Source organism: Mauremys reevesii, linkage group 27 (genome assembly GCF_016161935.1).
Source record: "Mauremys reevesii isolate NIE-2019 linkage group 27, ASM1616193v1, whole genome shotgun sequence".
Lineage (NCBI taxonomy): Eukaryota > Metazoa > Chordata > Testudines > Geoemydidae > Mauremys > Mauremys reevesii.
In genome coordinates this window covers 7,479,589-7,506,668 of record NC_052649.1, presented here as the reverse complement: position 1 = coordinate 7,506,668, position 27,080 = coordinate 7,479,589, and the positions used below count along the sequence as shown (strand labels likewise).

At 40.8% G+C, this 27,080-nt stretch overlaps 1 protein-coding gene and 1 long non-coding RNA gene across 3 annotated transcripts in view; one reads left to right on the top strand and one right to left on the bottom strand.

Annotated features, from left to right (window-relative positions):
- LOC120392156 overlaps window positions 1-146 on the bottom strand; it is a 103,345-nt gene extending 103,199 nt beyond the window's left edge. The window contains exon 1 of the long non-coding RNA XR_005591607.1: window positions 17-146. This is a non-coding gene — a long non-coding RNA (uncharacterized LOC120392156). The remainder of the gene's footprint in view (window positions 1-16) is intronic.
- On the top strand, window positions 115-23,110 carry SMARCE1 (SWI/SNF related, matrix associated, actin dependent regulator of chromatin, subfamily e, member 1). 2 transcript variants are annotated; one of them, XM_039516692.1, is made up of 11 exons: window positions 115-398; window positions 3,000-3,052; window positions 4,141-4,184; window positions 7,562-7,729; window positions 10,018-10,098; window positions 11,267-11,398; window positions 14,835-15,006; window positions 17,994-18,166; window positions 19,488-19,589; window positions 20,224-20,434; window positions 21,234-23,110. In XM_039516692.1, exons 2-11 carry the CDS (start codon window positions 3,046-3,048, stop codon window positions 21,443-21,445), a joined length of 1,302 nt encoding a protein of 433 aa, XP_039372626.1. In that variant the 5' UTR covers window positions 115-398; window positions 3,000-3,045; the 3' UTR covers window positions 21,446-23,110. The 2 variants fall into 2 exon arrangements, with proteins under 2 accessions (XP_039372626.1, XP_039372627.1); XM_039516693.1 differs by having other exon boundaries at window positions 116-398; window positions 7,562-7,666.
- The last annotated feature ends 3,970 nt before the right edge of the window (window positions 23,111-27,080 follow it).

Genomic DNA, 27,080 nt, shown 5'->3' with positions numbered 1-27,080 from the left:
TCCAACTGCCGTGCACCACGTGGTCTCTGCTCCCTGACCTCCGCCTGGCACGTCACAGGCTCTCCTTACGTCACTCCGTTCGCTTTGCGAGGGCCGCACGTCACGTGGCCTGCGTTCCTCTCTTGGCTTTCTTTACCCGCTCGGCTCTTCAGATTCGCCATAGAATAACCGTCCTTCCTCTGCCCTTATTTTAGACGATAAAAATCCCCGGGTGATGTACGAAGGTGTCTGGCTCGGGATAAACCTGGGCAGGGAGCAAAAGCGCGGGGGAGCTGGGACGCCGTGTGGAATGTGCTGAGGCGGAAGGGCAGGCGGCTTCCCGCGAGTGGCTGCTGCCCGGATACCCGGGAGCTCGGTGTTGGTTGGGAACAAAGGGGCCGAGGCCGGTGCTGGAGCGGGTGAGTCTCTGAGGGGCGGCGGGAGGCGGGGCGCGTGAGTGGGGCCTGCAGCACCGGCCCAGCGGGTGCCGGGGCTCGGGCTTCGGCCGCGGGAATCCCGGAGCCTACGCGGCCTCGGCGGCAGCCTGAGCCTACGAAGGGGGATGGGGAAGGGCTGAGGGAGAGAGACGGAGACGATCCCCCCCCCATCCCTCCATGGGGGAGGGGGAGCTACACCCCCCCCAGAAATACATCTCCATGGGGGAGGGGGGAGCTACACCCCCCCCAGAAATACACCTCCATGGGGGAGGTACCCCCCCCCACACACAGACATACACCCCCATGGGGGAGAGGAGAGCTACCCCCACACCCCTCCATGGGATGGGGGGAGCTATCCCCCATTTCCCCCCCGCACCCTCCATTCCCCCCACACCCTTCCATGGGGGTGCGGGGAGTGACCCCCGTTCCCCCCCACATACACCTCCATGGGGGAGCTGTCCCCCCCCCACACCTACATTGGGGCGGGGGGAGCTGTCCCCCCCCACACACCTCCATGGGGGAGGTACCCCCTCAGACACACACAGACATACACCTCCATGGGGGAGAGGAGAGCAACCCCTCCACCTCTCCATGGGATAGCGGGGAGCTATCCCCCATTTCCCCCCCGCACCCTCCATTCCCCCCACACCCTTCCATGGGGGTGCAGGGAGTGACCCCTTTCCCCCCTACATACACCTCCATGGGGGTGCGGGGAGCTATCCCCCCCACACACCTCCATGGGAGAGGGAGGAAAGGCAGTCAAAAACATTTCTTGCCCCATCCCCATAATGCATCCCAAAAGTGGTAGAGGAGGAGGCAAGTACTAGCCTCCGCTAAGCAAGTTCTCTTGCTGTAGTTAGGTGTTTTTTGAAGTGGGTCTTATTTTCTAAGGTACCATGTTACTGATTGAAGTAAAACTATCAAGGTTTGAACCCTGTGTTTAGAAGTGACATGCTTGTGTTTTTATCACTTGAGTGCTTAGCATCTACTGCCTCTTTTAAAAAAAGGGGGGGGAGGGTGGAATTTGCATATTACATATATTTGTATATTTAGCACATTCCCTCCCAGTCTTCCCCAAATTGGATGAGTAATGAGATCTTTCTGTTGCTCTGGAGTAGAGTCTCCATTTAAAATTGATCTGTGTAAGCGTTCTTTTCACTGGACTTTGTGTGGGAATGGCAACTTCTTTATTAAGGGTTGTCTGGTGTTGTCAACAGTGCAGTCCATCTGTAGGCCTTGGGCATAAAAATACTCAAGCATCATGGAACTTTGTGCATAAATAGTCCATTATGTGTGGGAATCATCACGAGTTCAAAATTGAAGCATGTGTATAGCAGTTTTAGTATTTGATGTGATAAACATTATTAATGTCAGATGCTGAGCGTTTACAGGACTGGGCCCAAATCTTGCTCTCTTAAGTCTTCAATGGATTTAATTCATGAGAAAGGCTAGCAGGATATTGCTGTTATTTTACAGAGCATTTTACATATGTGGGTTCACTCCTGCAACAGTTGCACGTGCCCAGATCTCATTGACTATGACATTAGTAGCTGTAATGGGAACATTTGCTATTTTTGTTACTCTGATGTGCAGTTTAGCTGTGTGACAATGTATTACTATGAACTTGTTTACATTTTATGATGTTATTTAGGATACCATATGTGCACACTCCTGCATTCATATCCAGTCTTTGAAGCCAGCCATATAAGACAAGTGATTGAAATCCAATATATAGTACTGTCATTTTTTATTAAAAGCGATGCACAAGTAAAATCTTTACAAGGAAGATCAGACGAACCTTGGATTTCAGTTTCAGAGCTGTTTATTTCATCCTAGTAGTTCATCCTTAAGGGTCAGACTAGTTCACAGAAAGTTTATCAGTCACTACAAGAAAATGTAGACCTAGTTTCTGGAAAGTTGTTTATTTTCTTTCACTGCAAAGCTGACAAATTTGTGACTTTACCTGCAATACATGGTTATAATGAGGGCTCCTTAAATTAAGTTTTAACCAGTAAACAACAGCTTTAATACAAACAAGAGGAAATACTTTTTCACACAGTGCACAATTGACCTGTGGAAATGATTCCCAGCATATAACTGGCTTAGAAAAAAACGACTAGGTAAATTCATGGAGAATAATTCCATCAATAGCTATTATCCAAGATTGTCAGAGCTGTAATGCCATGTTCGTGGCAGCTCTAAAGCTCTGATTTCCAGAAGACAGGAAAGGAAAACAGGATGATTCACTCCAAATGCTATGTTCTATATCAGGCCTGCACAACTCGTAAAGCATCGAGGGCCATATTACTCCAAAGAAAACAGCTGAGGGCCGAAACCCCCTGGCCCCACCGAAACACACACACTGCCCTGCCCTGCCCGCCCCCCCAAAACACACACCCCGCCCCAGTGCTACCTCGCCGAAACCCCAAAATTGCTAAAAAATAACCACACACTCCCAAATGAAATTAATAAACGCTGAAAAGCAGATGCTCTGGTTATAATGCTCTTAGTTTTAATGGTTCATGAAAACAAAAATTGTTCTGTTTAACAGTCTGATGTTGTGTTCTCTTTTTTGTCTTTCAGAATTTGAGATATAATGTGTTAGCAGGCTGAAAATTTATCTACCAAAATGTCAAGTAAGTTTTTGTTTGTTTTTTAATTTAACAAGTAAGGATCTGTTTCATTAGCCTTTACTTATATGAATATCCCATTGCTGTCACATGAGAAAAGGCTACTGGACCAGGTTCATTTTAAGAGGAATGTTATCATATACAGTAATTATAAGTGAACTACCCATCAATTGGTACTAGATACTGCCACAGCTCAGAGCCAGGGCTGTGCACTGAGGAATTATTTGTGCCCAAACGATAAAAGAAACACGCAAGCATACTACCTGACAAGCTGCAGAATTGCTCTGTAGCCATTTCTCCAGTCTTAAGGCTGGAATAGTCTCTGCCATCTGGGTACATCCTCCATTGTGGCAGAAGACCCATCCCATCATGCCTACCTCAGTGGAATGTGTTGATCACCAATAGAGTTAGGCTTGGGGATTCATACTCCCTTACCATTTGTCCCCACAATTTTCCCCTCCAATGGGCAGGACCTTCCACACCAAGGGGCAGGATTTGCTCCTTCTTCAGTAAATATAAATTGGCTAAATTCTGCACTCAGTTACTCTTGTGCAACTTCTAAATGAAATAGGAAAAGATGTGCTCCCTCTCTATGCTTTTATTTAATGCCAACTATATGCTACTGAAAGCCATGAATGAAACCACTTGGGGAAGGGGTGAGCTGCACAACTGAATGTAAAATTTAGCCTACAATTGTTTAATCTTAAAGCATACTGTTACATGTCAAACTCCACATTTCAAATCCATTTGCTTGCCTCTGAAGAAAATCTAGTGTGCTTTAATTTCCATGGAGGCTAGCACAGTTTTTTCGAATTCTCTTCCTACATTTCTCCCCACCCCAGTACATCTAAATAAAAGGTTAGTAATCTGACACTGGTGTCGCCTTTTTTAAAACGCATCCCTTCTTCTTTCATCCTTTTTTTTTTTTTTATTTCATCAATGTAGATTGTAAACTCTTTGGGACAGGGATCTGTCTTGTTATCATAAGTTTCTTACCAAATTATTGTTGTGTGCCTAGTACACTTTTGGATACCGTATGCATAATATATCTGAGTTGTCAGGAAGTTATGTATTTGCTTTTGTCTTTTAAACAGAAAGGCCATCCTATGCCCCACCTCCCACCCCTGCTCCCACAACCGTAAGTATAATGAATTTCAAATTAACACAGATCTGGTAGTCTGGCTTTTAAGGCAATAACTTGGTAGTCACAGCTATCAATATTAAAATTCTATGAATATAAAACTATTTGCACTGAACTGTTGAAATGACATTTTAGTATTTAAATTAAATTGACCTCAGAATTTTAAAAAGGTGTGGGGAAACTGGGATAAGACTCACTCAGTACTTAGGGCCAGATCGTTCAAACTCTTAAATTTGTGTTTAACTTTACATTGAAGCCAATGGGACTACCTACATGAGCAAAGTTAAATACAGGGGTGAATGTTTCTCGGCTTTGGGCCTGATATCCATGTATCCGTTGTAAATATTCCAATTCGATATAACAGTAAACTAAGGGCTAAGTAGCATACTTAATTCGAAACTTTCTTGCCTCTAAAAGCTTAATGTCGGTCCAAGTTTTGAACATAATTTTTTGTACTTTTTACAGTGAATTTAAATTTGTATGTATAGTTTGTTTTTAGTGGCATTCACACAGTTATGTAGAATTATGCAAACTTTCATTTATATTGGGTCAGAATAATGGAACCCTCATGATGAAAATCTTACTACTCAAATGTATTGAAATCCATGGCCTTTTGTAATGTGAGCATTGTGTGAATAAAGTTTCCTACACAGTATAAGGTAAGTGCCTCTGTTTGCAAAGGAAACAATCTGTTGAGGACTTACCTGGAAAATTTTATTATATAATAGCCAATCTTTCTTGACATCATGTGGCCAGGAAAGCATCTGAAAATATGTTTATACTTCTATAACAACTTGCATCCGATGACTGGAACACTCTACAAATGTAAACATCACAATGCTTTGTGATTGGGGGGGGGGGGGAGTATTATCCACATTTTATAGAAGAGTAAACAGGCACAAGTGAAATGGCTTGCAAAAGAAAATGTCAACAGAGTTTTTAATTATATTAGTGCGCCTAGGATCTACTTTATTCCCCAGTCCTGTAGACAGTGACTACAAAATAGGAAATTTTTATTATTATTATTAAACCAAAGGCCACATTTAAAGAGGTTGGGGAGCAGGAAAAATATATTTGATGTCAAAGAAATTTGTAAACTTTCCCATATAAATTTGCGGGGGGGACGACGATGACGACGGACTATTTTTGCATTAGTGTGCCAGTTTGGGTAACAGCTTGAGTCCAAAGTTTTTTATTTAATTTTTTTTTTGCTCTCCAAATACCTTTCTTGATTTTATATTAATATTCAGATTGATGTGACAGGCCCTGATCCTGCAATCAGATCTGAGCATGCAGGTCCCTGCATATGCGTGGAACACCATTGATTTCAGTGGGGCTCTCCATGAATACAGTATTTGTTTATTCATGTTCATTTTTAGATGTGTTACTTTCTTTAGTCAAGTAAGCAAGTCTTTTAAAGAGTGAGCTCAGATGTGCAGTTAGCAATGTGTGTTGCCTATCTTGTATGCATCATCTATCTGTACTACTCACTGTACTTCATGTACAGTACTTGAGAATCTAATCTACACTCTATGAATGTAGATGATAAAACAGAAAAACAGACACAGATCTCTTGCCTTTTTTCCTCCACTTACAAATCTTATTGTGCTTAGTACTGAAAATGGCAGTAATCCACCTTACTTGAGACCATGTGCATGAAATAAACATTTCTGTGGTGCTTTTCTTTTTGTAATATTGGATTTGTCTGTTTTGCAACCACAAAGATTTAGTGTCTGTACATTATAGTGTCCAGTTATTTTGGAGGAGAGATCTAATATAATATGCTTAAACAAATTCTGTTGTATTTCAAATACTGCTGATCTTGTAGTGAAGTGGCTGCTTATTGAAAAGTGAATTTACATACAGTAGTTACATGTGACAGATTTGAATAAGCGACTGCTTTGTTTCTGTTTGAGAGGCTTAACAGTAAAACACATTAATGTTTAAAGATTGGCAAGTAAGGTGTAACTTTACTACTGTGTTTTCTGTGTCAAATTGACAGCAATGTGTCAATGTATTCTTGCACTGAAGCGTTTATAAAGTGCATGTGCACTTCAGATTATAAGACTCTTCCCTTTGATATGTAGCCTCTGTCTTGGGTCTTATGAACACTGAACTCCATTTTAACTGTGTTTATAGCAGTAGTCTCTAATACATACCACTGGCAAAGTATACTTTGAGACCCATGAAATCATTATTCCAGCATGTGTTGCTAATTAAGGCCACAACTCTGCTGAAGAATGTGGCTAGACATTGCATGAATGAGGCTTAAAACCATCAAGGAACAGAGTAGGGTAAGATACAAAGATTTGTAAGGGAAGAATTATAGTGGGATGGTAGCACCAGTACAGTTTGGGGTGAGACTAGCTCACTGTTAGACAGCTGGGGTTTTGTCTAACAAAAAAACTAGGGAACATGGAGAAGGGGCAAGACAGAAATTAATTGGAAGGGAGAATTACAGAGAATGAGACAGTAATGATTGAAGGTTTAACAAGTAGGTTGAATCCCCAAGAAACCAGATTTAATGACCTACAATATTAGAGACATGTACACAAACTGACCCACTGAATTTAATTTCTGGAATAGATATGGACATGTTAATTAACGTATGTAATTGTTTTAGAAGCAATTTAAATAGTGATGTGATGAAATAACTACAAAAATTGTATCTAACATGTATATTCCATTGCAGTGGTTCTCCAGTTCTTTAATTCTGCAGAGTACTTCATAAGGGAAAGATACCTCTATGGATCACCACCTCTTCCAGCCTTCTAATCAAATCCCCTGGTGCATAATTCCTAAAACATTTAATTTTGCAGGAATGGCTTCATACGCCACTGTTGGTCCACAGATTGTACTTTGAGAACCACTGTCCTACTACTATCAGTATTTATGGGTTTTTTACTTTTTTTGATCAATAGCCTGTGCTTCCATTGGTGCATATAATGAATGATGGTATTGGTGATTTCCACATAATCATATACACTGTATTGCTTTGTATGTTAAATTCTTTTGTTTCGTTGGATACTAGATTCTTCCCAAATTGTTTAGCCACTTATGAAAAGTTGGCAAACTTTAATAGCCATAAGCAGGATGTATGGCACACTTATGTTAAAAGTAAGCACGCTTGATAATAAAACATCAAATGACAGTTGTGAATTTATAGTAACACATTCAGCTAAAAATCCTGTTTCCTGAACAGGTTTCTATTGGAATACTTCACATGTTGAGAGGAAACCAACTGCTACACCTCATTTGCTTGTTTAAATTCTAGTTGTTTTTGCATGCCATATTGCAGATCATTTTCATTTCTGTGTTTTTCCTCGTTTGAGCTCATTTCTCATTCGTGTTTTTGTCTCATTTGTTTCCATCAGCAAATGCCCAGCACACCAGGGTTTGTGGGATACAATCCATACAGCCATCTGGCCTACAACAACTACAGGCTGGGAGGGAACCCGGGCACCAACAGCCGGGTCACGGTAGGAGAATCAACTATTACATCATCCGGCAAACAACAGGAATTGACCAGAAATGGCTTTAGAGTTAGGTTCTTCTGAATCTTGGCTGTTGCCACTTTTATAAAGAGAGAAAATTAACTCTGATTTTTTTCCCCCATCTTCTCCCCTCTCCTACCTCCCCGCCTTTCATTTTGAAGCCTTGTACTGGAAAATAAGCTTCAGTGTAATAGATCGAGAGAGATCTATTATTCCCATCTGAGATGTGGAAAGTCTTTCTTTTTGGCATTCCATGGCTTGAAGCCTCAGTGATCACTGCACATTTAAGGAAAGAACCTTAAGTATGGGTGTGGATTATATTTTCCTCTTGGAGGGAGGGAATTATACATTTTATTGAGATTATAGGCATGAAACAAGAGGAAAGGCAAGTTCCAAACTAGAAATTGTAACTGGTGATTACATCGCACTATTGTGCCATGTAAGGAACCCATGTTTCTATTTTCCATTCCAGTCTTACTTTGTATGGTTAGTATCAGGTCTCCAGATTCAACAGTGACTTCTCCAACCAAGTGAGTGGTGTCGATAAAATATGAGGGAGCCTGCTCTCTGTCCTCCATTGCTGGATGAAATGTGGATGCTTTGTAGACCCTTTAAGGAATACTTGGCATAAAGTGGGAGGAAATGTACTGATATGGGGTGCCTCTGAGCTTGAGTGAAGATGCAGAACACGATTCACATACAGGCAAGAAAGAAAATAAACTTTTAAATGCACACTTTTCACCTAATATTTAATGTAAAAACTAGAGACATACAGTATTCTTTTAAATTATTAATATAAAAATGATCATTTTAATTTTTATGTAATTTCTTTGTGAAGGTATAAAATTTATCTACACAACTCTAGCCTCTTCAGAGTGTAATACAAATAAGAATTTCAGTTAATCTATAGATGTTGCTGTTTAATGCAGTATACCTTTTTAAACTCCGTAAATTCAGCTTGTTTAATAAGGTGGCTAAAGAAAAGACCCCCTGTCCTGTAGTGAAGGTATGAGCTGGCGTTTGATTGAATGTAGTGTCTGAACTTACATTTGTTACTGAATACATGAATAGGTTAGATTTGTCAGAATTTTCATTTTCTGTATGTCATAAGCATATACAGCTTCCTCTGCCATGCATATATCAATGTGTATGGTATCTTTAAATTCCTGTTAATTTAAAAGCATTAAACAGTTTCAGTTACTGTTTTTCAAATCCATCTCTGTGTGTGTATATATGTATACATTTGGTAATGCATACACCTCATGTACATTATAACTCTATGCAAGTATGTATGCATTGTTTCATAGAACTTCATAAATGTAGTGAAACATAAAAATATCCAAATTAAAAATACTGAAAGCAAAAACACTGAACATTAACCTTCTTGGCCATTTTCAAGTGTGGAACCGCAGTCCCCAATCTTGCTAATACTTATTTGAGTCTGATTAATTTTAGACTTGAAAATAATCCCATGGACCTGCTCACGGGTGTTTGCAGGATTGGGGCCTTTAGAATCTACAGCTCTTACAAACTATATGATGTCAATATACTATTCCAGGAGGAACAAACCTTGTCCTGTTATAAATGCACTATTTTTAACTGAGATCGTGTGTAGATGGAAGAGAACAGAAGAATAAGTGGATGCTGCAGCTTTCAATCAATAACACTTACTGTTTAGTGTCTTTTTTTTCTTTTTTTTTTTTTTAAGTGCAGGCAACGTGCTTGGCATTGTACAAACCTAAAGGAAGACAAGGTCTCTCAAGGAGCTCACAATCTAATTTGGACAAGAACAATGCAATTCGGACACAAATGATGCACAGGTTGAGGGATCAGTCTCATAGGGATTTTTTAAATATTTGGATTGACTCCCAAGTTCCCATTGAAAGATTTCGTGGAAGAAGTGTATTTCTAAGACGGATTGAATGAAAGACTGTCTAGATAATTTCCTGCTCTTTCACACTTTCTCCTTATCCTTTTCCCAGTAGTAATTTCTTTAGTTGTCAGAGCAGGTACCATAACAGTGATTCTCATCAAAATTGAGGAAAACAAACTATTGGGACTGGTGAGCAGAAGCAAATATTTAGACTCTTTTGGTTTTGAGAAAAGTGTCCCCTTTTGGACTTTTATTGAGTAACCTTTTTCAAACTAATACTTGGACAAATACATTTGGGGCTGGGGGAGGGGGAATTTTGCAAATTATTATGAGGACCAGTTATAGTACCTGTACATGTATTTAATATACAAGAGTATTTATATTCCCAGACTACAGTGTATTGAAATTGCCTAGTTTTCATCTTACGAAATGGATTTATCTGTTTTGTTTTTGTTTTTTATAGGCTTCCTCTGGTATTACAATTCCCAAACCCCCAAAGCCACCAGATAAGCCTCTGATGCCCTACATGAGGTACAGCAGGAAGGTGGGTACACAGTGTTTTGGATCTAGGTTGAATAAGTAGCATTAAAGGTTAAGTTTATGGCAACAATTGATTAGTTATTTTAGTTCCAACTTCTAAACTCTGTTGAATTCTAACAACCTGCAGAGCTTACTTATTCATAAAGGGGATTTTAAAACACAGTTGCTTTCCCCCTCAGAATAACGGCAACAATGGTCTAACCATATGGTAGCCACCATCTAGGAAAACAAAAATTATCCCTCAGACAAAAGGTCAGCACCCTCTATTTTCCTGTGTTACGTATTTTATCTACAGGGTTGGGGAGGGGAAATTAAGATTTTTCTTTGCAATGGTTATTAACTACCATTGCCCCTGCTGTCAAGGATCCAATAGAAAGTGCTCATTGTGGCATAGTGCGATGCTGTAGCTAGACTTGAAGAGTAGCAATTGCAGGAATGTGTGTTCACCTACCTAACATGTAGCACTACTTCATTTATTCTGTGAACTGTTTGAGAGGCAATGGGAAATTAAGTATTGTGAAGAGTCTGGAATCTGATTCTGCATGGGAAGGGTGTGTGATCCAGTTTCAAGGAGTGGGTGAGCCAGAAGGAAATATATATGCCTTCCTGTTTCCGGTAAAGTGTCTTTACCAGCAGCCTGAATTAAGCCAACAGCCCTCATTCCTAATCTCACATGGCAAGGAATAACATGGCTTTCTTTTTTATATAAAGTTAGAAACTGTGTTTTGATGGAATCAGAACCTGTTGGAATTGAAATTGATCAGTGTGACTGAAAACTTGTTGAATACACGAAGGTCCAAGTTCTGATCTTAAAAGTTCAATGCACATTGTCATGTATCTGAACATAAATGCTGCTTGACGTGTTTGCATGGTAATATGTTTAATTTTTCCCCAGAGATACAGTGATGTGCATGTTAGAATTCACAGGTTTCAGAGCAAGATTCACAACTGAAGCTGGTGTCAATAAATCAGGCTGTTGCCAGTTTCAGTAGATGACTGTACTACTGTCTTCCTGCCCCAAAAAGTAATCACTGGAGGTAGCCAGACTTTTTTCTTAATATAGCTTTGTTTTATAGTGATCTTTTCAGAAAGAATACTAAGATGATACCATAAAACATTTAATTTGGAAGTGTTTACATATCAGTAGTAAAGCTCCAGCTGTTTCTGTTAAGGTCTGGGATCAAGTGAAGGCATCCAACCCTGACTTGAAGTTATGGGAAATTGGCAAGATCATTGGAGGGATGTGGCGAGATCTCACTGATGAGGAGAAACAAGAGTACTTGAATGAATATGAAGCAGAAAAGGTAAAAGGATGAAATCTTTTGTTGTTAATGCTGATTCTTTCACCTTATGCCCCTAGCACCACTGTCATAGAAGAGTTAAGCTTATTCCCCAGTGCAGCAAGATAGTTAAGCATGTGCCCAACTTTAAGCACGAGTAGTCCCATTGAAGTTAATAGAGTGTTCTCATGCTCGAAGTTAAGCATATGCTTAAGTGCCTTGCTGAATTAGGGCCTTGTAACATTTCACAGTACATATAAATAGAAAATAACTTCTTAGGTCAGCTAATCCTTTCTAGGATTGTTCCCCACAATATGTCCTCCATCTTGTGGTGTTGGATGGTTTTTATTCTAGAAACTACTCTGAGAATCAAATTTCATCTTTCCTATATGGTGGCTTGTGTGTGTCATTTACTAAGCCCTGTGTATACTGATAAGCCTCTTGATCATAATCGTATGTCAACAAGGACTTCAGTTTTTAGACCCTACTCAAAATGAAATGTTTATATTTAATAGGAATTTTAACTGGGTGTACTTGATTTTTTCCACACCAAAATCCTCTTTCAAAACTGATTCTCTGTAGCTTCAGCTCGTCAGTTATGAATATGTGTGTAAGAATTAGTTTCCATGGTACAGCCTTGCAAAATTTTACTCTGCCAGAATGTTTTTTTGGTTGTTGTTTTTGACGGGCAAGTAAAATATCACTAGTTTTTCATTACTGATCATCATGGCAAAGAGCAATAATTTTCTGTCCATGCTGATAGTTTTAAAGTTCTGCAAGGCTGCTACAGTAATAGATATCCAAAGCTATGTAAGACAATTACAAGCTGGTTGTTTGACATCTCTTGTGTTGTGTTAAAATTGCAGGCATCTGAGGTCATAGGTAACCTGGTCAAATAGGTGCTTAGAACTGTTTTCATCCAAAATACCACCTTACTGTTTTTAACAAAGAGAAAAATTATTTTAAATTAGGGTTCTGCCATTTGAAGCAAAATCAAGGATTCCTACTTTTTAACTCAATAAAAAGGACTAATTTAGTAAAAGTTAAAGGCACCTTCACGTACATACAGCACTATCATACAGTATAACTGACCTTTAATACAGAGCATCTCAAAACAAGTGAAAGGCTGTACTCAAAAACGTAGTTATCAATAGTTTGCTGTCAGACTGGGAGGGTGTATCTATAACAGGTCAGTCCTGGGTCCAGAACTATTCAATATTTTCATTAATGACTTGAATAATGGAGTGGAGTGGAAAGTATGCTTAAGTATTTTCAGATGACACCCAGCTGGGAAGGGTTCCAAGTACTTGGGAGGACAGGAAAAGAATTCAAAACAACTTTGACAAATTGGAGAACTGAATTCGACCAAGATAAGTGCAAAGTACTACACTTAGGAAAGAAAAATCAAATGCACAACTACAAAATGGGAATAAATAGCTAGGCAGTAGTACTGCAGAATATTATGTGGGGATTATAGTGGTTCACAAATTGCATAGGAGTCAACAATGTGATGCAATTGCAAAAAAGGATATCATTCTGGGGTGTATGAAGAGGAGTGTTGTATGTAAAACCTGGGAGGCGATTGTCCCACACTACTTGGGACTGGTGTGGCCTCAGCTGGAGTACTGTGTCGAATTCTAGACACCGCTCTTTAGGAAAGATGTGCACAAATTGGAGAGAATCCAAAGGAGAGCAACAAAAACAATAAAAGATTTAGAAAACCTGACCTGTGAGAGAGGTTAAATGGGCTGGACACGTTTAATCTTGAAAACAGAAGACTGGGGAGGGGAGAGGCTTATAAGTTTTCAAATATATTAAGGGTAGTTAGAGGACTGTGATCAATTGTTCTCCCATGTCCACTTAATGTAGGACAGGTAGTAATGGGTTTAATCTGAAGCAAGAGAGTCTTAAAAAGTTTTTCTTGATATCTAGCCAAACTAAGCTCTGGAATAGGTTTGCAAGGAAAATTGAGGAATCCCCATCATTGGAGATTTTTAAGAACAAACACCTGTCAGAGGTAGCCTAGATTTACTTGATCCCGCCTCAGTGCAGGGGGCTGGACTTGATGACTTCCCTTCCAGCCCTACATTTCTGTGGTTCTGTGAAAATGTTTATTTTGAGTTTTTAAAGCAAGGTTTAAAAGTGAGATTTAAAGAAGTGGTTGAAATGGTCAGTAGATCAATGCAGGCAGGTGGAGTGATACAATTCTGCTACCTGAAGTGAGAAAATAGACTGTCTGGATCACCCCTAGCCAAGTGTAGGGAGGGACTGAAGAACACAATAAAAGAATGAAAATGGGAATTTCAATAAATGATGATGGAATTGACAAAAATAAAAAATGGTTCTGGCCTGTCCTGGAGGAAATGATAGGCAGACTCTGAGATAAGAGGTGTTGGGGTGAGGGAGGAGAGGACATCAGGATCAAGGTTAACTCTCAGGATTTCTAGATGTGTAAAGTAGTTGGAAGTGATAGAATTGGAAACCTGGGATGACTGTACAGTAGTTATAGACAAAACAAAGAATTGCTTGCAAGATTTAATCTTTAATCATAGCAGTGAGGATAGCATTAGACTTCCCAGAATTAAATTCTTCTTGACTCTTGTGTGTAGGTGTCCCACCACCACTCAAATTAGTAGTGCACCCTAAATCAAGAGCAATATGAAAGAGGTTTGTGTAATTCTTTCCCCTACAGAGAATTCTTTCTCAGGAATCTGGCTGGTGGGTCTTGCCCACATACTAAGAGTCTAAGTGATCACTCTATTTGGGAATGAATTTTCCTCTAGGTCAGATTGTCAGAGACTCTGGGACTTTTTGCCTTCCTCTGCAGCATGGGGCATGGGTTGCTTGCTGATTTAAATTAGATTAAATGGTGGATTCTCTCTAACTTGAAGTCTCTGAATCAAGATCTGGGGACTTCAGTAACTCAGCCAGAGGCTATGAGTCTATTGCAGGAGTGCATGGGGGAGGTTCCGTGGCCTGTGATGTGCAGGAGATCACCTAGATGATTACAATGGTCCCTTTTGGCCTTAGTCTCTGAGGCTGTGGCTACACTTAGCACTTCAAAGCGCTGCCCGCGCGCGCGAAGTGCTGGTGCAAAGCAAGCCACCAGCGCTGGGGCTCTCTCCCCTCCGCTGTCCGCACCTCCTCCCTCCCTGTGGGGAATAATAACAGCCGCCGGCTGGGGCGCTCCAGTCTGGGGTCTTTTCACACACTGGCGCCGCGCGCACGCTGGAGGTGGCGCTGGAGAGTGTGTGTGTGCCTGCTGCAGTGCTGCAAATTTGTAAGTGTAGCCAAGCCCTGAGTGTATGTACCTAAAAGAGAAATGCGGTAGAAAGGGAAGCAAATCGTCTATACCAAATTGTCCTTTTGGATATTTGGCCGATGTCAATAAGCAAAACAGGGCTGCCAGGGTACAATAGATAATTTTTATTTCAGTAAAACAGTATCCGTCAAATTTCAGATAGAGTACAATGAATCCATGAAGGCCTACCATAACTCGCCAGCTTACCTTGCCTACATCAATGCAAAGAGTCGGGCTGAGGCTGCGTTAGAGGAAGAAAGCCGACAAAGGCAATCACGCATGGAGAAAGGTGAACCCTATATGAGCATCCAGCCAGCAGAAGACCCAGATGGTAAGCAGAAAGGAGATTGGTATACACTTTTGGTGAGGTATATTTTTACCTTAGAATCTAGAGTAAGTTTCAGGCAGCTGTTTTATGTATTCCCTTGGTATTGAGAACGGTTAATATTTCACTGACTTACTCCTGGACTATAATGGGAAATACTTGCACACCATATAACAAAGAAAACGTGAAATGTATAACTTTTTATTACTAACTTTCAGAATCATCTTATCTCAAACTACATGTTAAGGTGACACAACTGTTCTTACGCTTAAGACTGAATTGACCACCAGCAGCCAGGCCACTCTTAAAAAATTCTTGTAAACGTCTAATGGTGCTAAAAATATTTTCAAAATGTCTGTTTCAGACTTGACGAGTTGATGGTTGTTTGTGGTTTAGGCTGCAATTGTGCTAAAAATTTCCATTCTAAATTTCACAGCAGAGGTTAAAAAATGTAGCATTCACTACAGCAACATACACAAGAGTGGGAGCAAGCTAGTGCTGCAGCTCCTGTCCCATTCTGATCATTGTAACCTTGTGCACGGGGTTGCAGTGCCACTCAGGCCTTGTCCCATTTGCCCCTCTGTAAATGGAAATGGAGGAGCTGATGGGTCAAATTTGATTGGCTTTGCAGCCTAGCATATGGGGTCACAGAACAGGTGGCAACACTTGATTTGGGGGCCTCATCATATGTATTTTTACAGCCATCTCTAAGATTTCACTGACTTTATTCAAATTCACGTTTTCTGTGATCTCAGTGACAAGATCCATAGACCTATTTGTAGTCCATGCAGTACTTTGTACTTCATAGGGCTCCGTCAGTCCTGCTTGGATGGAATGTTGTGCTCTAATAATAGGTGCAGCAGGTAGTTCTGGCAGACTCTACTTAATTGTTGTCTTTTGACTTCTTCCTTATGGTGATTGAACACACCTCGGCAGCTGAACTTAAAGGCTTCTGTCAGTCAGAAGATAACTTGTCAACGCAAAGTGCAACTTAATGAAGAAACTGTCAAAACATTTTCTTTAATTGAAAGGAAATACCACGTTGGCATCCATATCACACCCACTGAGAAGAGTCAGGCAAAGATATTGTCAATTTCAGTTTTTAAAATGTTAAAAGGCTGACTGAATTATCTGTTGAAACCTGAGGATGAAAAATGCAGCCAGGCAATTACACCTTCTCCTCTCCCCCATCACCCCCCAAGCAAGCACAGCCATGAGATAATTCCGATGGTAAATAGCACTTTCCGCTGTGTGCGGTATAAGCTATGTAAAGCACATGAATGTGCCTGGGATTTGTTACTATTTTCCACTTTATTTTTATTTTCAGATTAATCTAATACTTTATACATCCCAAATGTGAAACTGGGTTTTTTTTCTTCTTCTTCCAGAAAAGCAATGTTCAGTCTGACGAGTTTCAGTCAAAATCGGCCTTCTCAATAATACTTTCTGGCATAACAGAATTTTATTTTCAATTTTTTCCCCTCCAGTTTTGTAAAGAGTGAAGCATCAATCTCAACGTGTATCCCATAACTGGGAAAGTTGTGTAAAATAAAAAACAGAACGTAGACATTTAAAGGAGATGGGGAAAGGTTTTTCAGTGATGACAATGAGGATAGAAAATGAAAGCATAGGAGGACTATCATCCTTTAAAATGTAGGAACCTCTTCGAGATTACAGTGATGGGACTATTTGAAAACACTACGGGCATGTCGTCATGTGGCAAGCTGGAGTGGGAATGTAGCTCAGCTAGCTTGCTGCAGTCTAACTGTCCTTGATGATCCTGCTGAGGCAGGGTCATTTTGAAGCAGGAATAGATCAAAGTGCATTAATGAATTGATAATGCGCATTAGCCGTTTCCAAACGGACAGCAGACTGTGGCAGGCTAGTGCAGGGTAGATTGACCCATTTGTTTGGCCTGAACTAAACAGTCCTGTAGAGAAGTCCTAAAATAAGAGAACCAGTTTAATAAGCTTGGAGACTTTTTTTTTTCTGGTGTGGCCTCAAAATGTTGTTCTGTTTTTTAAAGTGGATATCTAGTACATTCAGTAATATTTGGTTAATATAACAGTTTCACAAATAGTTACATATAATCCTCAGAATAACATCTGCCTAAACTCCTATTTTGCCACAGAGCTAAAACTCCATTTTAATTAAGGAAAAAATTTCTTTGGTCTGTCATATATCTTTTGTGGTAGTTCATCTTCTACAAATGTATCAAAAAAGGCAGTTTGTCATAGGCTTGAGACCAAACCTTTCTCTGGTATTTTCTTCTCCTCCCTCAAGAAGCTTGTAGGAGACTAGCACCTGACATTTGTTAACCTATAATTTTCTTCTAATGCATGTTTATCTCAATTTTTTTTCCACCAAGTGATTTTTACTAATTAATTGCTTGGCTTCTGTGAACAAACTTAGAGTAGGTTTTGTTAGTGTGGCTTTTTTACATTAGGACCTGAGTGGCTGAGCATCTGCCATTTCTGTTTACTTCAGTTGGTGCTGCAGGTGCTCAGCACTTCTGAAAACTAGGCCCTTTAGGTTTGAGGCACAAAGTTTACTTTCGTTGAACTCTTGTTGTGTTTTAATGAGGAATTTATTGTAGTGAGCACCATAAATTGTGAAGTTTCATTATCAGAGTTTGAGTAATCAGTGTGTTTTTCTCTCTCTTGTTCTTGACACATGAAGAGTAATGCATTGGCATAGGCACTGATAATTGCTGTTTAAAGAGAATAGATCAGTTTGTAGCCATGTGTGGGATCTGGCTAAAATCATAGCTCCCATGCTCTGCTGTCTCACAGCACATAAAATACTGTGTCTCAAAATTGAGTGTGATTATTTTACTGCTCTGTAATTCTAGTATCTTTGTACATAAACTTATTCATGGTGTCATGGCAGCAGTTTTGTTCCTGGTTGAATTGAAGACTGCAATGTATTTTTAAGGATACATTTTAATGAAACTTGCCACTCGACTTGTCTAACTTGTTAAATTTTTGGTTCAGATTATGATGATGGATTTTCTATGAAGCACACAGCTACAGCCCGCTTCCAGAGGAACCACCGTCTGATTAGTGAGATACTGAGTGAAAGTGTGGTACCAGACGTCCGCTCCGTTGTCACTACAGCTAGAATGCAAGTTCTCAAACGTCAAGTTCAGTCCTTAATGGTTCATCAGGTAGATATTTCAGAGTGGTAGCCGTGTTAGTCTGTATCAGCAAAAAGAAAGAGGAGTACTTGTGGCACCTTAGAGACTAACAAATTTATTTGGGCATAAGCTTTTGTGGGCTAAAACCCACTTCATCGGATGCATGCAATGGAAAATACACTGCATGCATCCGATGAAGTGGGTTTTAGCCCACAAAAGCTTATGCCCAAATAAATGTGTTAGTCTCTAAGGTGCCACAAGTACTCATCCGGTAAATATTAATTACCTAAAACTTATTAAATATAATGTTTCTGGGCTGTACTCCAAGTTTAAAATAATTTGGATCATCTACATGAATGTACTTGTTGAAGTGTCAGTACTCTTCATGCCCCAGATAACTAACCTCTCCCTGGCTTTTTGGGAGGAGCAAGGAATAAGTCCAAACTTCTGTGATTCCCATGCATCATGCAAAATTGTGACATCGTATCTACTAAAAGATGCAATGCAGTGATTAAGAGCTGTAGATTAACCTCTTAATTATACATCAGGTCACAGTCCTCTGCAGTTATATAGCCCTTCAACATGTAAAGAAAAGCTTTTGATTTAAAGGTATTGGTGCAGTTATGACTTTCAATAGCTTGTTACCTATAGCTATGTATTTGTTAGTGGCCCTCTTTTTAATGTGGTAAATCTCCCCCTTTTTAACATTCGTAACTGAAAATTAAAAGCATAAGTGAGTGTCTAATAACTCACATTTAAGACACATTTCAATTAACTTCAACACCAGATTCCTGTGTTTTGTGTGTGTGTACCAATTGAAAAGAAAAGGCTGATTGATATATATTGTACGTGTATGCGTATACATAGCACTTGAGCAAATTAGGCAGAGACAAGAAAGAGTGAAGATTTCTTTTTAAATTGCAAAAGAAAGGGGAAAATGTGTTGCATCCGATTTCCTTCTCCTATTTTAATCTCCATTTGTATTGTACTAGTAATGCGCTAAGCACTGTAAATGTACAGAAAGACATAGATTGCATGTCTGAGATTGCAAGCTCTTCAGGTCAAGCACCTATCATCTTATGTGTTTGTAAAGGGCTTAGAACTCCTTAGGGCACAATATAATTCATCCAATTTCTTTATGGTTTCTTATTACTACGACTTGGGATGGGGGGCTTCCCTCATTTGCACATTTGAGCTATTGAGCATCAAATCAGGAAAGTCAGATTCCACCATAAGGGTGAGATGGCTATAAAAAAATTGATCTACGTTGTTTGTATGCATCAAAGCATTTTATCCAGCATTTGGTATATTTGAGTATTAAGTTTCATAACTCAGTTACTTTCATTTTTAGCGAAAACTGGAAGCTGAGCTCCTGCAAATAGAAGAGCGCCACCAGGAAAAGAAGAGGAAGTTCTTGGAAAGCACAGAATCCTTTAACAATGAACTGAAGAGGGTACAGCTTTAAAATGTTCTCTCTCCTTCCAGGACACTACGTGTTGCACATTATTTAGCAAGAGTCCTCTGCCCAGCTTCTGTCTCGCTCTTCTAAATATAGAGGGTTCATGTTCTAGAATATTTTCTGTGCCCCAGAGCTATAGAATGCAGCGAGTCTTGGCCAGAGGGCTTCCATGTCCCTCGGTAATTCCAGGTTTCTCCAATGGCCCAGTGGGGTTATTGGCAGCCAACATAATTAAAAGCAGCTTTCAGACTGATCTAATTGTAGCCAAGGAGACCAGCACTGTGCTCCCAAGGTCAAGAGATGGCAAAGATGGTTTAAAGCCACCCTTGTGTGCACGCCTCTCAAATGCACTATGTATTCCTTGAATAGAGCTGAGAATCAAGGCCTACGTTGTTTTTCTGTTTTTGCTGCATAGTCTTATCCCAGATCTCTGAGAGAACTGATCTTCTATAGCTGCTGGAGCTCTCCATTTTACATTCTTAAATTTAGCAAACCAAGGTGCAAACATTTTCCCATGCAGAACTACTAAACTCAGAATGAGGATTTCCTCTCTGTTATGTTCCAAAATGCTAAACTAAGAGAGCAAAGTACCGCATTAATAAAAGGACTTTTCTCTTCTGATTGCTAGTTATGCAGTTTGAAGGTGGAGGTGGACATGGAAAAAATAGCAGCTGAAATTGCTCAGGCTGAGGAACAGGCCCGCAAGAGGCAGGAGGAAAGGGAAAAAGAAGCAGCTGAGCAAGCTGAACGCAGTCAGACGAATGCAGCACCTGAGGAAGAGCAAGCAGTTAACAAGACAGAGGAGAAGAAGGAAGAAGAGAGCACTCCCATGGAGACAGGTAACTGCACGTGGAGCCTGGCTTCAGAATTCTTACATCAATAGAACAAGCAGGAAGGGCCATAACTAACATTTAGGGTTTTTTCACCTTTAAATAACCTCAATTTGAAAAGGGAAAAAAGAATAGCAACAAAACCAGTATATTGTGCAGGATTTGTGGTGCACCCAGCAGAAAAAGTCTGATTTCCAAACCTTCCCTAAATCTCACCATATCTTTTAGTCATTCATGTAGATTGAAACAAAACAGGCCGTTTTCACTGCACCAGTGAAGGAGGAGAGGGAGCTCTCCCTCTGGTTTTAGCAGACATAGGAAAGCTGCACTTCCCTGGCTGTACCTGACTATTTTAACCTTTGCTTACCTTCCCCACTGTCAAATTTCCTTGCCAAACCAAAAGTGGTGGCACTAGTGGAAGAATCGGATATTGTAAACATGACTGCATCATTTTGAACCACAGCTTGTTGTCATAACAGTTGGGGTAGGTGAGTGTGGTAGGGGAGTTGGAGTTCTATTGCTCAATTTTCTTTTTTTCTTTGTGGCTAGCATTCTTCTTAGGGGTAGAGGCTGCAGGTTATTTCTAAGAAGTAGTGTGGAAGGTACCTTGTATATTCATGCATGTTTTATGAGATTTTTCCAGAGCAGTAACTACTAAAAATTTCTAAACAATGTAGATTATTGATATCAAATAGTATCAAAGATATTGCTGACATTTCTTTCTCCCCTGTAGCTTTCTAGCTCCTAAAATGTATTTGCATTGCCAACTGTAGTGGTGTAAATGACACTGAGAAATGTCTTCTTCCAGAGGAGGCTCACCCAGAAGAAACCACAGAGAACCAGCAGAACGGTGAAGAAGGAACCTCCACACCAGAAGATAAGGAGAGTGGCCAGGAAGGGGTTGACAGTACTGCAGAGGAAGGAACTAGTGATAGTAACACTGGTTCAGAGAGCAATAGCGCAACCGTTGAAGAGCCTCCAGCAGACCCTGCCCCCGAGGATAGTGAGAAGAAAGAATAAATATTGGTTTATTCCATGTCTCTTCTTAACAAAGTATTGTTTTGAGTTTAAAATGTGCTGTGTGCTTTTTTTTTTTTTAATTTGAATCGTCCTTGTCCATATGATTTGTCACCAAAGGATACGGGCATTAACTACTTGATTAACATAATGTATCAATACCAGCAAGGCCAACCTAAAGGGACCTTTGGGGGGGTGAGGAATGTCTTAATAGTAACCTACAAAGGAAAAGACAGTATTTGTGTCTTTAACCATTGCTCTGATAAATATGAGATAGTATCCTTCCTGGGCTGGGTTTTCTCTCTCCCCTGCTTCCCCACCCCCCCAAGTTAATGATTTTTTCCTTAAGAAATGTCAGGTACCTACTCTGTCCTAACTAGGAATTCCTTCAATGACTGGTGTGGCATCCCCTCCCATTCAGCTGAAGATTGGGTAAAGTACAGCTTGGGTTTGACCTTTTGTGAGGGTCACCGAACCATTCCAGTTCTCTGCCTTAGCCTCGGGTGTTTTCCTCCAAATCCATCATCTTGGTTATCATAAGGGAGTACTAAATATGTATCTCAACCCTGGATGCTAATGAAGTTGCATTGAATTGGCTGTTGGGGAAACTTCTGTTTGCAGCATTTGTACTCACTTCTATATAATAAACACTGGTTGGGATTAAAATTTTTAGATGCTTTAGTGCAGTTTGCATTGGTGCCAACCAAGAAACTCCACTGGTTCCAGGCCATAATAGCGAGATCAGACCTCTTATTGCATAAGCTCCTCCACGGTTTGTTTTGGTTTTGCGCGCTCTCTCTCACACTAACTAACTTAAATTCCTCTGGCTAAAATAATGGCTTCGTCTTTCAGGTAGTTGTGTCATGTTGTTACCCATATGCCTGGAAAAGAGCATGAAGTGTTAGAAGGGATAAACGCACAGCGGCATGACACGTATTGCCGCTTTGCTTTGCTTTTATAGCCGCCTCCAGTAAGTGCCAAGTCCTTCAGCCTTTGCTCACTGAAAACTTGCCTTTAAATCTATGAAGAACTTTCCTCAAAAAGGGCTGCAGGACTTAGTCCTAATTCTTCTGTGTGGTCTGTGCTCTCTTTTGTACAGTAACTGTTTCACAAGAGAGAAAAGGCAGGTGGTTCTTGTATGCTCTGAAGTGTCACATGCACGTTTCCAAATGATCAGAAGCTCGATCTGCTCCCAGTGCTATTACTGTGGTTATGGTATGCCTCAGGGCTGTTTTATGTAATGTGGGATTCATATCCGCATCAGTCCTTGTTTATCTATGCTCTTTGATCCCTTTGTTCAATACAAACGATTTTATCCAAAGGTGTGGCAAAATATAAAGCAAGGGAATACTTAAACGTCATATTTCTTGCCCTCCCATGCTGACTCTGCTGTAAACACAGAACAAACAGTAACAAATAGACACCTCCCTTGACATGAACTTTCAAAATCTCTAGCAGTTTAAAAACATGAAAATTCTGTTGTTCCCCACCCCAAAAACCGCCCCTTCCAAATAAAATGCTCCTTAACTTTTGATAAAATTAAGGCAGACACCGGACATTTCATGACTTTTTCCAGCTAAAGAGAGCACATGATGCATTTGCTTTATGTAAACTCTAGTGTGTTTTTACTGAATAGTAGTATTTCTGATAGTGTGTTCTCTTTAAAAATAAAATAAAACCCTTTTGGCCTTTTTTTAAAATGTTCTAAACATAATAAAATGGAACGTGTTTTATAAAAAAATCTGCATCGGTCTGTGTTATCTGTCTATTAAGACATTGACTATGTTTGATACAAAGAGCTCTCCGCCCCCCAGCACTTTTCCCTTTTAAATCAGAGATGAACTAAAATTTCAAGTCCACTATAAACAAGCCTCATTTCTGTAGTATATTAAATGAAAAAAGTTATTCTGCAATAATACTTGTTTTTGGGTTGGTTTGGGGTTTTTGTTTTTGTATTTGCTCTTGTCCTGAGAGCTTACATGCCAAATATCTCTGAAAATAATTCTGATCGTGTCTTTCAGTTTAAACCACTGAACACACAAGATTTGAAATGGAACTGCCATAAGGAGCAGCTGACTTGTGATCTCTTTGCATATAAACATTTAGCTCCCCTTGACTGATTTGAAATAATAATTTAAATGTTGTTAGAACAAAGTGAAATTTCCACAACATATTTTGGATTGGACTAAAAGCAATAATCGGTTTGCAAGAGATGAAGAATCAGCTGTGTTCTCTGAGTATTTTAACATCCGACCCTAAATTCTGCCATGAATCACTGCTGTGCAGCCCCATTGACATCAGAGGATTTCACAAACAGTAAGGAGGGTTGGACTTGGCCTTTGGGTTCCCACAGGCAAATTGTCACTAACTCATATTTTGCAATACTTCCTTTTAAATTGTGCATTTGTGGTGTATACATGCAAATTGCACTATGGGCATATCATTTCCTCTTGCAGTACATACTGGTTAGATTCATGTACACACTGTCCAGGATGGGAACTGAATATGTCAGATGCTATTTCTTAACCTCTTGACAGTTGGTGCTGAGTAGAGGCTTTTGCTGGACTGCCTTCAGTAATTTTTAGAACATGTGAGTTCTTGTGTGAAACAGCAGTGGAACTTGGCATCTAGAGTATTGCTTTAAGTCCTTATTGTGGAAATTATACTAACATCCTCCACACACACATGCTCACAAGTTTCACCTAGCCTCAGCATGGACGTGTTTTGTCTTGTTTTACCCTTTGGGCAACTCTTGGAATAACAACACATTTTCAAAACATTTGCTTATTGAGACAGAGAAGAATACACTTGTTATATAACCATGCCAGTGACAACTGAATATTGCTAGCACACCAGGAATTATTATTAACCACTTACTACAGATAATTTAACTTTAGATGTTTGTTTGTTAAAATGTACATACCTATCTTTTTAACTAGTACTGCAGATTAAATAGCATAAAATACAAAGATCAAAATACAGTTGGAAGTAAGGAAGGATGGTAGTTAATGGATCTTTCGTAGCTTTGCAGAAATAAAATGGCTCATTTAATTCTCTAAAAGGAAAATCGATAGTTCTGATTTTGGCATGTGTCCTGGGGAGAAAAGTGCTTATTGGTGGTCATGGGGGTGGGGGCAGGGAATTCCAAAATGTGAGTGAGGAAGTGTTGATGGAAATTTTGGCTGCACCTTAGTCTTGTGGAAAAGATTGCTCGATTTTTAAGGTCTTTGTATACTTTTTAAAACAAGTCACGTGAAACAAAGACCAAAACCTAAAAGCTGTTCTAAATACTGTCTGTAAAAAGTCTGGCTCTCCGCAGGTGAGAGGAGTATTCCAACTTTATGCTTAAACAGTTGTATCTGTATTGGTTAAATTACATTTCAGGAGTTTCCCACCTGTAGCTTTACAAATTTTCTCCTGGAAACACAGCTATAAGATTCTTGAGAGGAGTGAATTTTTCTAGAAATTACATGTTTGATTGTAACTGCTCCAGAAAGGTAGGTGTGTATGTGTGGTTTTAAAAGTCCCTCTAACAATTTGGCCTGTCATTTCTAAAGAAATGTACCACCCTGGGGAAAAAAAAATCTGATTCAGACACAAAACAAGCTTGATAATCTAGGTGCTCCTGCTAAATTCAGCTACACATTTTCTTGCTCTCTTGGGTGGAAGAGAGACCTTTAATAAGCAGTATCAGATTAATTATATACTTGTCACTACAAAAGACTTTTTAAAATTGCCTTCCAGACCAAAGGCAAAACTTGCCACAAAGAAATCTAAACTTGTCTTAACTACCCCCTCCAAAAGCATTTAGTTCCTATATTCAAATTGTTACACAAATACTTTATTTGGATCACAGAAGCCTTGATCCACAAAGGGACTTGGGTATGGCAGTGCTGAGCATCATAGTACCTGGAAAATCACAGGAACACCATTGCAATCCACAAAGCCTGAATTAGGCACGTAGGCTCCCTATACAATGAATGGGGGGAGAGAGGCGCCTTTCAATGCGATAAGTAGGGAGCTACTGATGAGAGGGGATTGTGCTAAATCCCACCCCTCTGTCAGAGGCAGGTGCCTATCTCTGTTTAGTGATCCCCGAATGGGTTAGATGCCTGGCTCGGTCCACACAAAGGAGCTTGTAACTTTTAGCCCATTGGTTAGAGCATTCACCTAGGGTGTTTGAGCCCTAAGTTAGTTCCACCTCTGCCAGAGGGGAGAAAGGATTGGAACAGGGATCGCTTACATCTCAGAAGAGTGCCCCAACCACTGAACTATCAGAGAGTCTATGTAGACCAGGGGTGGGCAAACTTTTTGGCCCGAGGGCTGCAAAACTGTATGGAGGGCTGGTTAGGGAAGGCTGTGCCTCCCCAAACAACCTGGCCCTCACTCCCTATCCGCCCCCTCCCACTGGCCACCCCCTGAGAACCCCTGATCCATCCAACCCCCCCTGCTCCTTGTCCCCTGACTGCCCCCTCCTGGGACCCCCTGCCCCTAACCACCACCCCGGGACCCCACCCCCTATCCAACTCTCCCTGTCCCCTGACAGGTCCCTGGGACTCCCAGGCCTATCCAACCCCCCTGTTCCCTTACCATGCCGCTCAGAGCAGCAGGACTATCAGTCGCGCCACCGTGCTTCCCAGCAGGAGCCAGCCACGCCACCCAGAGTGCTGGTGGCACGGGGAGCTGAGGGGGAGGGGCCAGGGGCTAGTCTCCCCAGCCGGGAGCTCAAGGGCCGGGCAGGCCCGTGGGCCATAGCTTGCCCACCTCGGATGTAGAGTTTAGAATTGTTCTCTTTCCCTTGCTCTATGACTTTTGAGACTTTATCCACAGTGCAACAGTCATTTGGTCAGAGAGAGAAGAGAGGTGGTGAGAATGACTCTAGTCCAGCGGCTCTGGCACCCACGTGTGGTGAGTGATCCCGGGGCCAGCCCACCTGCTCCAATCGCTCATTATCCACAGTGGAAGAGCGTCAACAGAAGAGACGGAGGGAGCCCGGCATCAGAGTATCCCAGAGCTCAGTGATTAGAACATTCCTGAAAGGTGGGAGACCCCTATTCAAATCCTCCTCCCCTGCCAACCCTCCGGGAGAGCAGGTAAATTGTCCCTGGGTCTCCCACAGCCCAGATGAGTGCTCTAATTATTGGGCTAAAAATTATAAGGTGGGTGGCAGCAGCACCTCCTCCTCCGCGTCTACCAAATCGGGTCGCATTTAAAATCTGGTCAGTCAGAGGCTGCCCATGGGGTCGGGTCCTGCAAACAACTTAGGTGGATTCACACTTGCCTTCCCCCAGGTCACGAAGTGCTCAGGGGTTTAGGTGGGAGATACGGTGTCTGGACAGCTAGACAGAGGCACCGGTGTATGTGCCCAGTAATTTGGCACCGAGTGAGTTTAGGTGCATACAGAGTTTGGTGGATCATAGTGGAGACTAAAAGTGGGACAGACCCCGAACACAAGACTTCGGTGCCTAAGTACCTGTGTGGCGATGGGCCGGAGTTACTAATGTAATTGATTCTTGCAAATAATTAGTTCTCTTTGTTTTGCGCTATTAGTGCAGAGGCTCTTAAGTCTGAAAACTCTGACAACTGTCAATACTAAACTGTAACCTGCTCTAACCTATTCTTACTCCACAATTAAAGT

Coding starts and splice junctions, on each gene's coding strand:
- SMARCE1 (XM_039516692.1), top strand. Junction 15,007..17,993: donor GCCAGCAGAAGACCCAGATG/GTAAGCAGAAAG, acceptor TTTTTGGTTCAG/ATTATGATGATGGATTTTCT. Junction 19,590..20,223: donor TTAACAATGAACTGAAGAGG/GTACAGCTTTAA, acceptor TCTGATTGCTAG/TTATGCAGTTTGAAGGTGGA.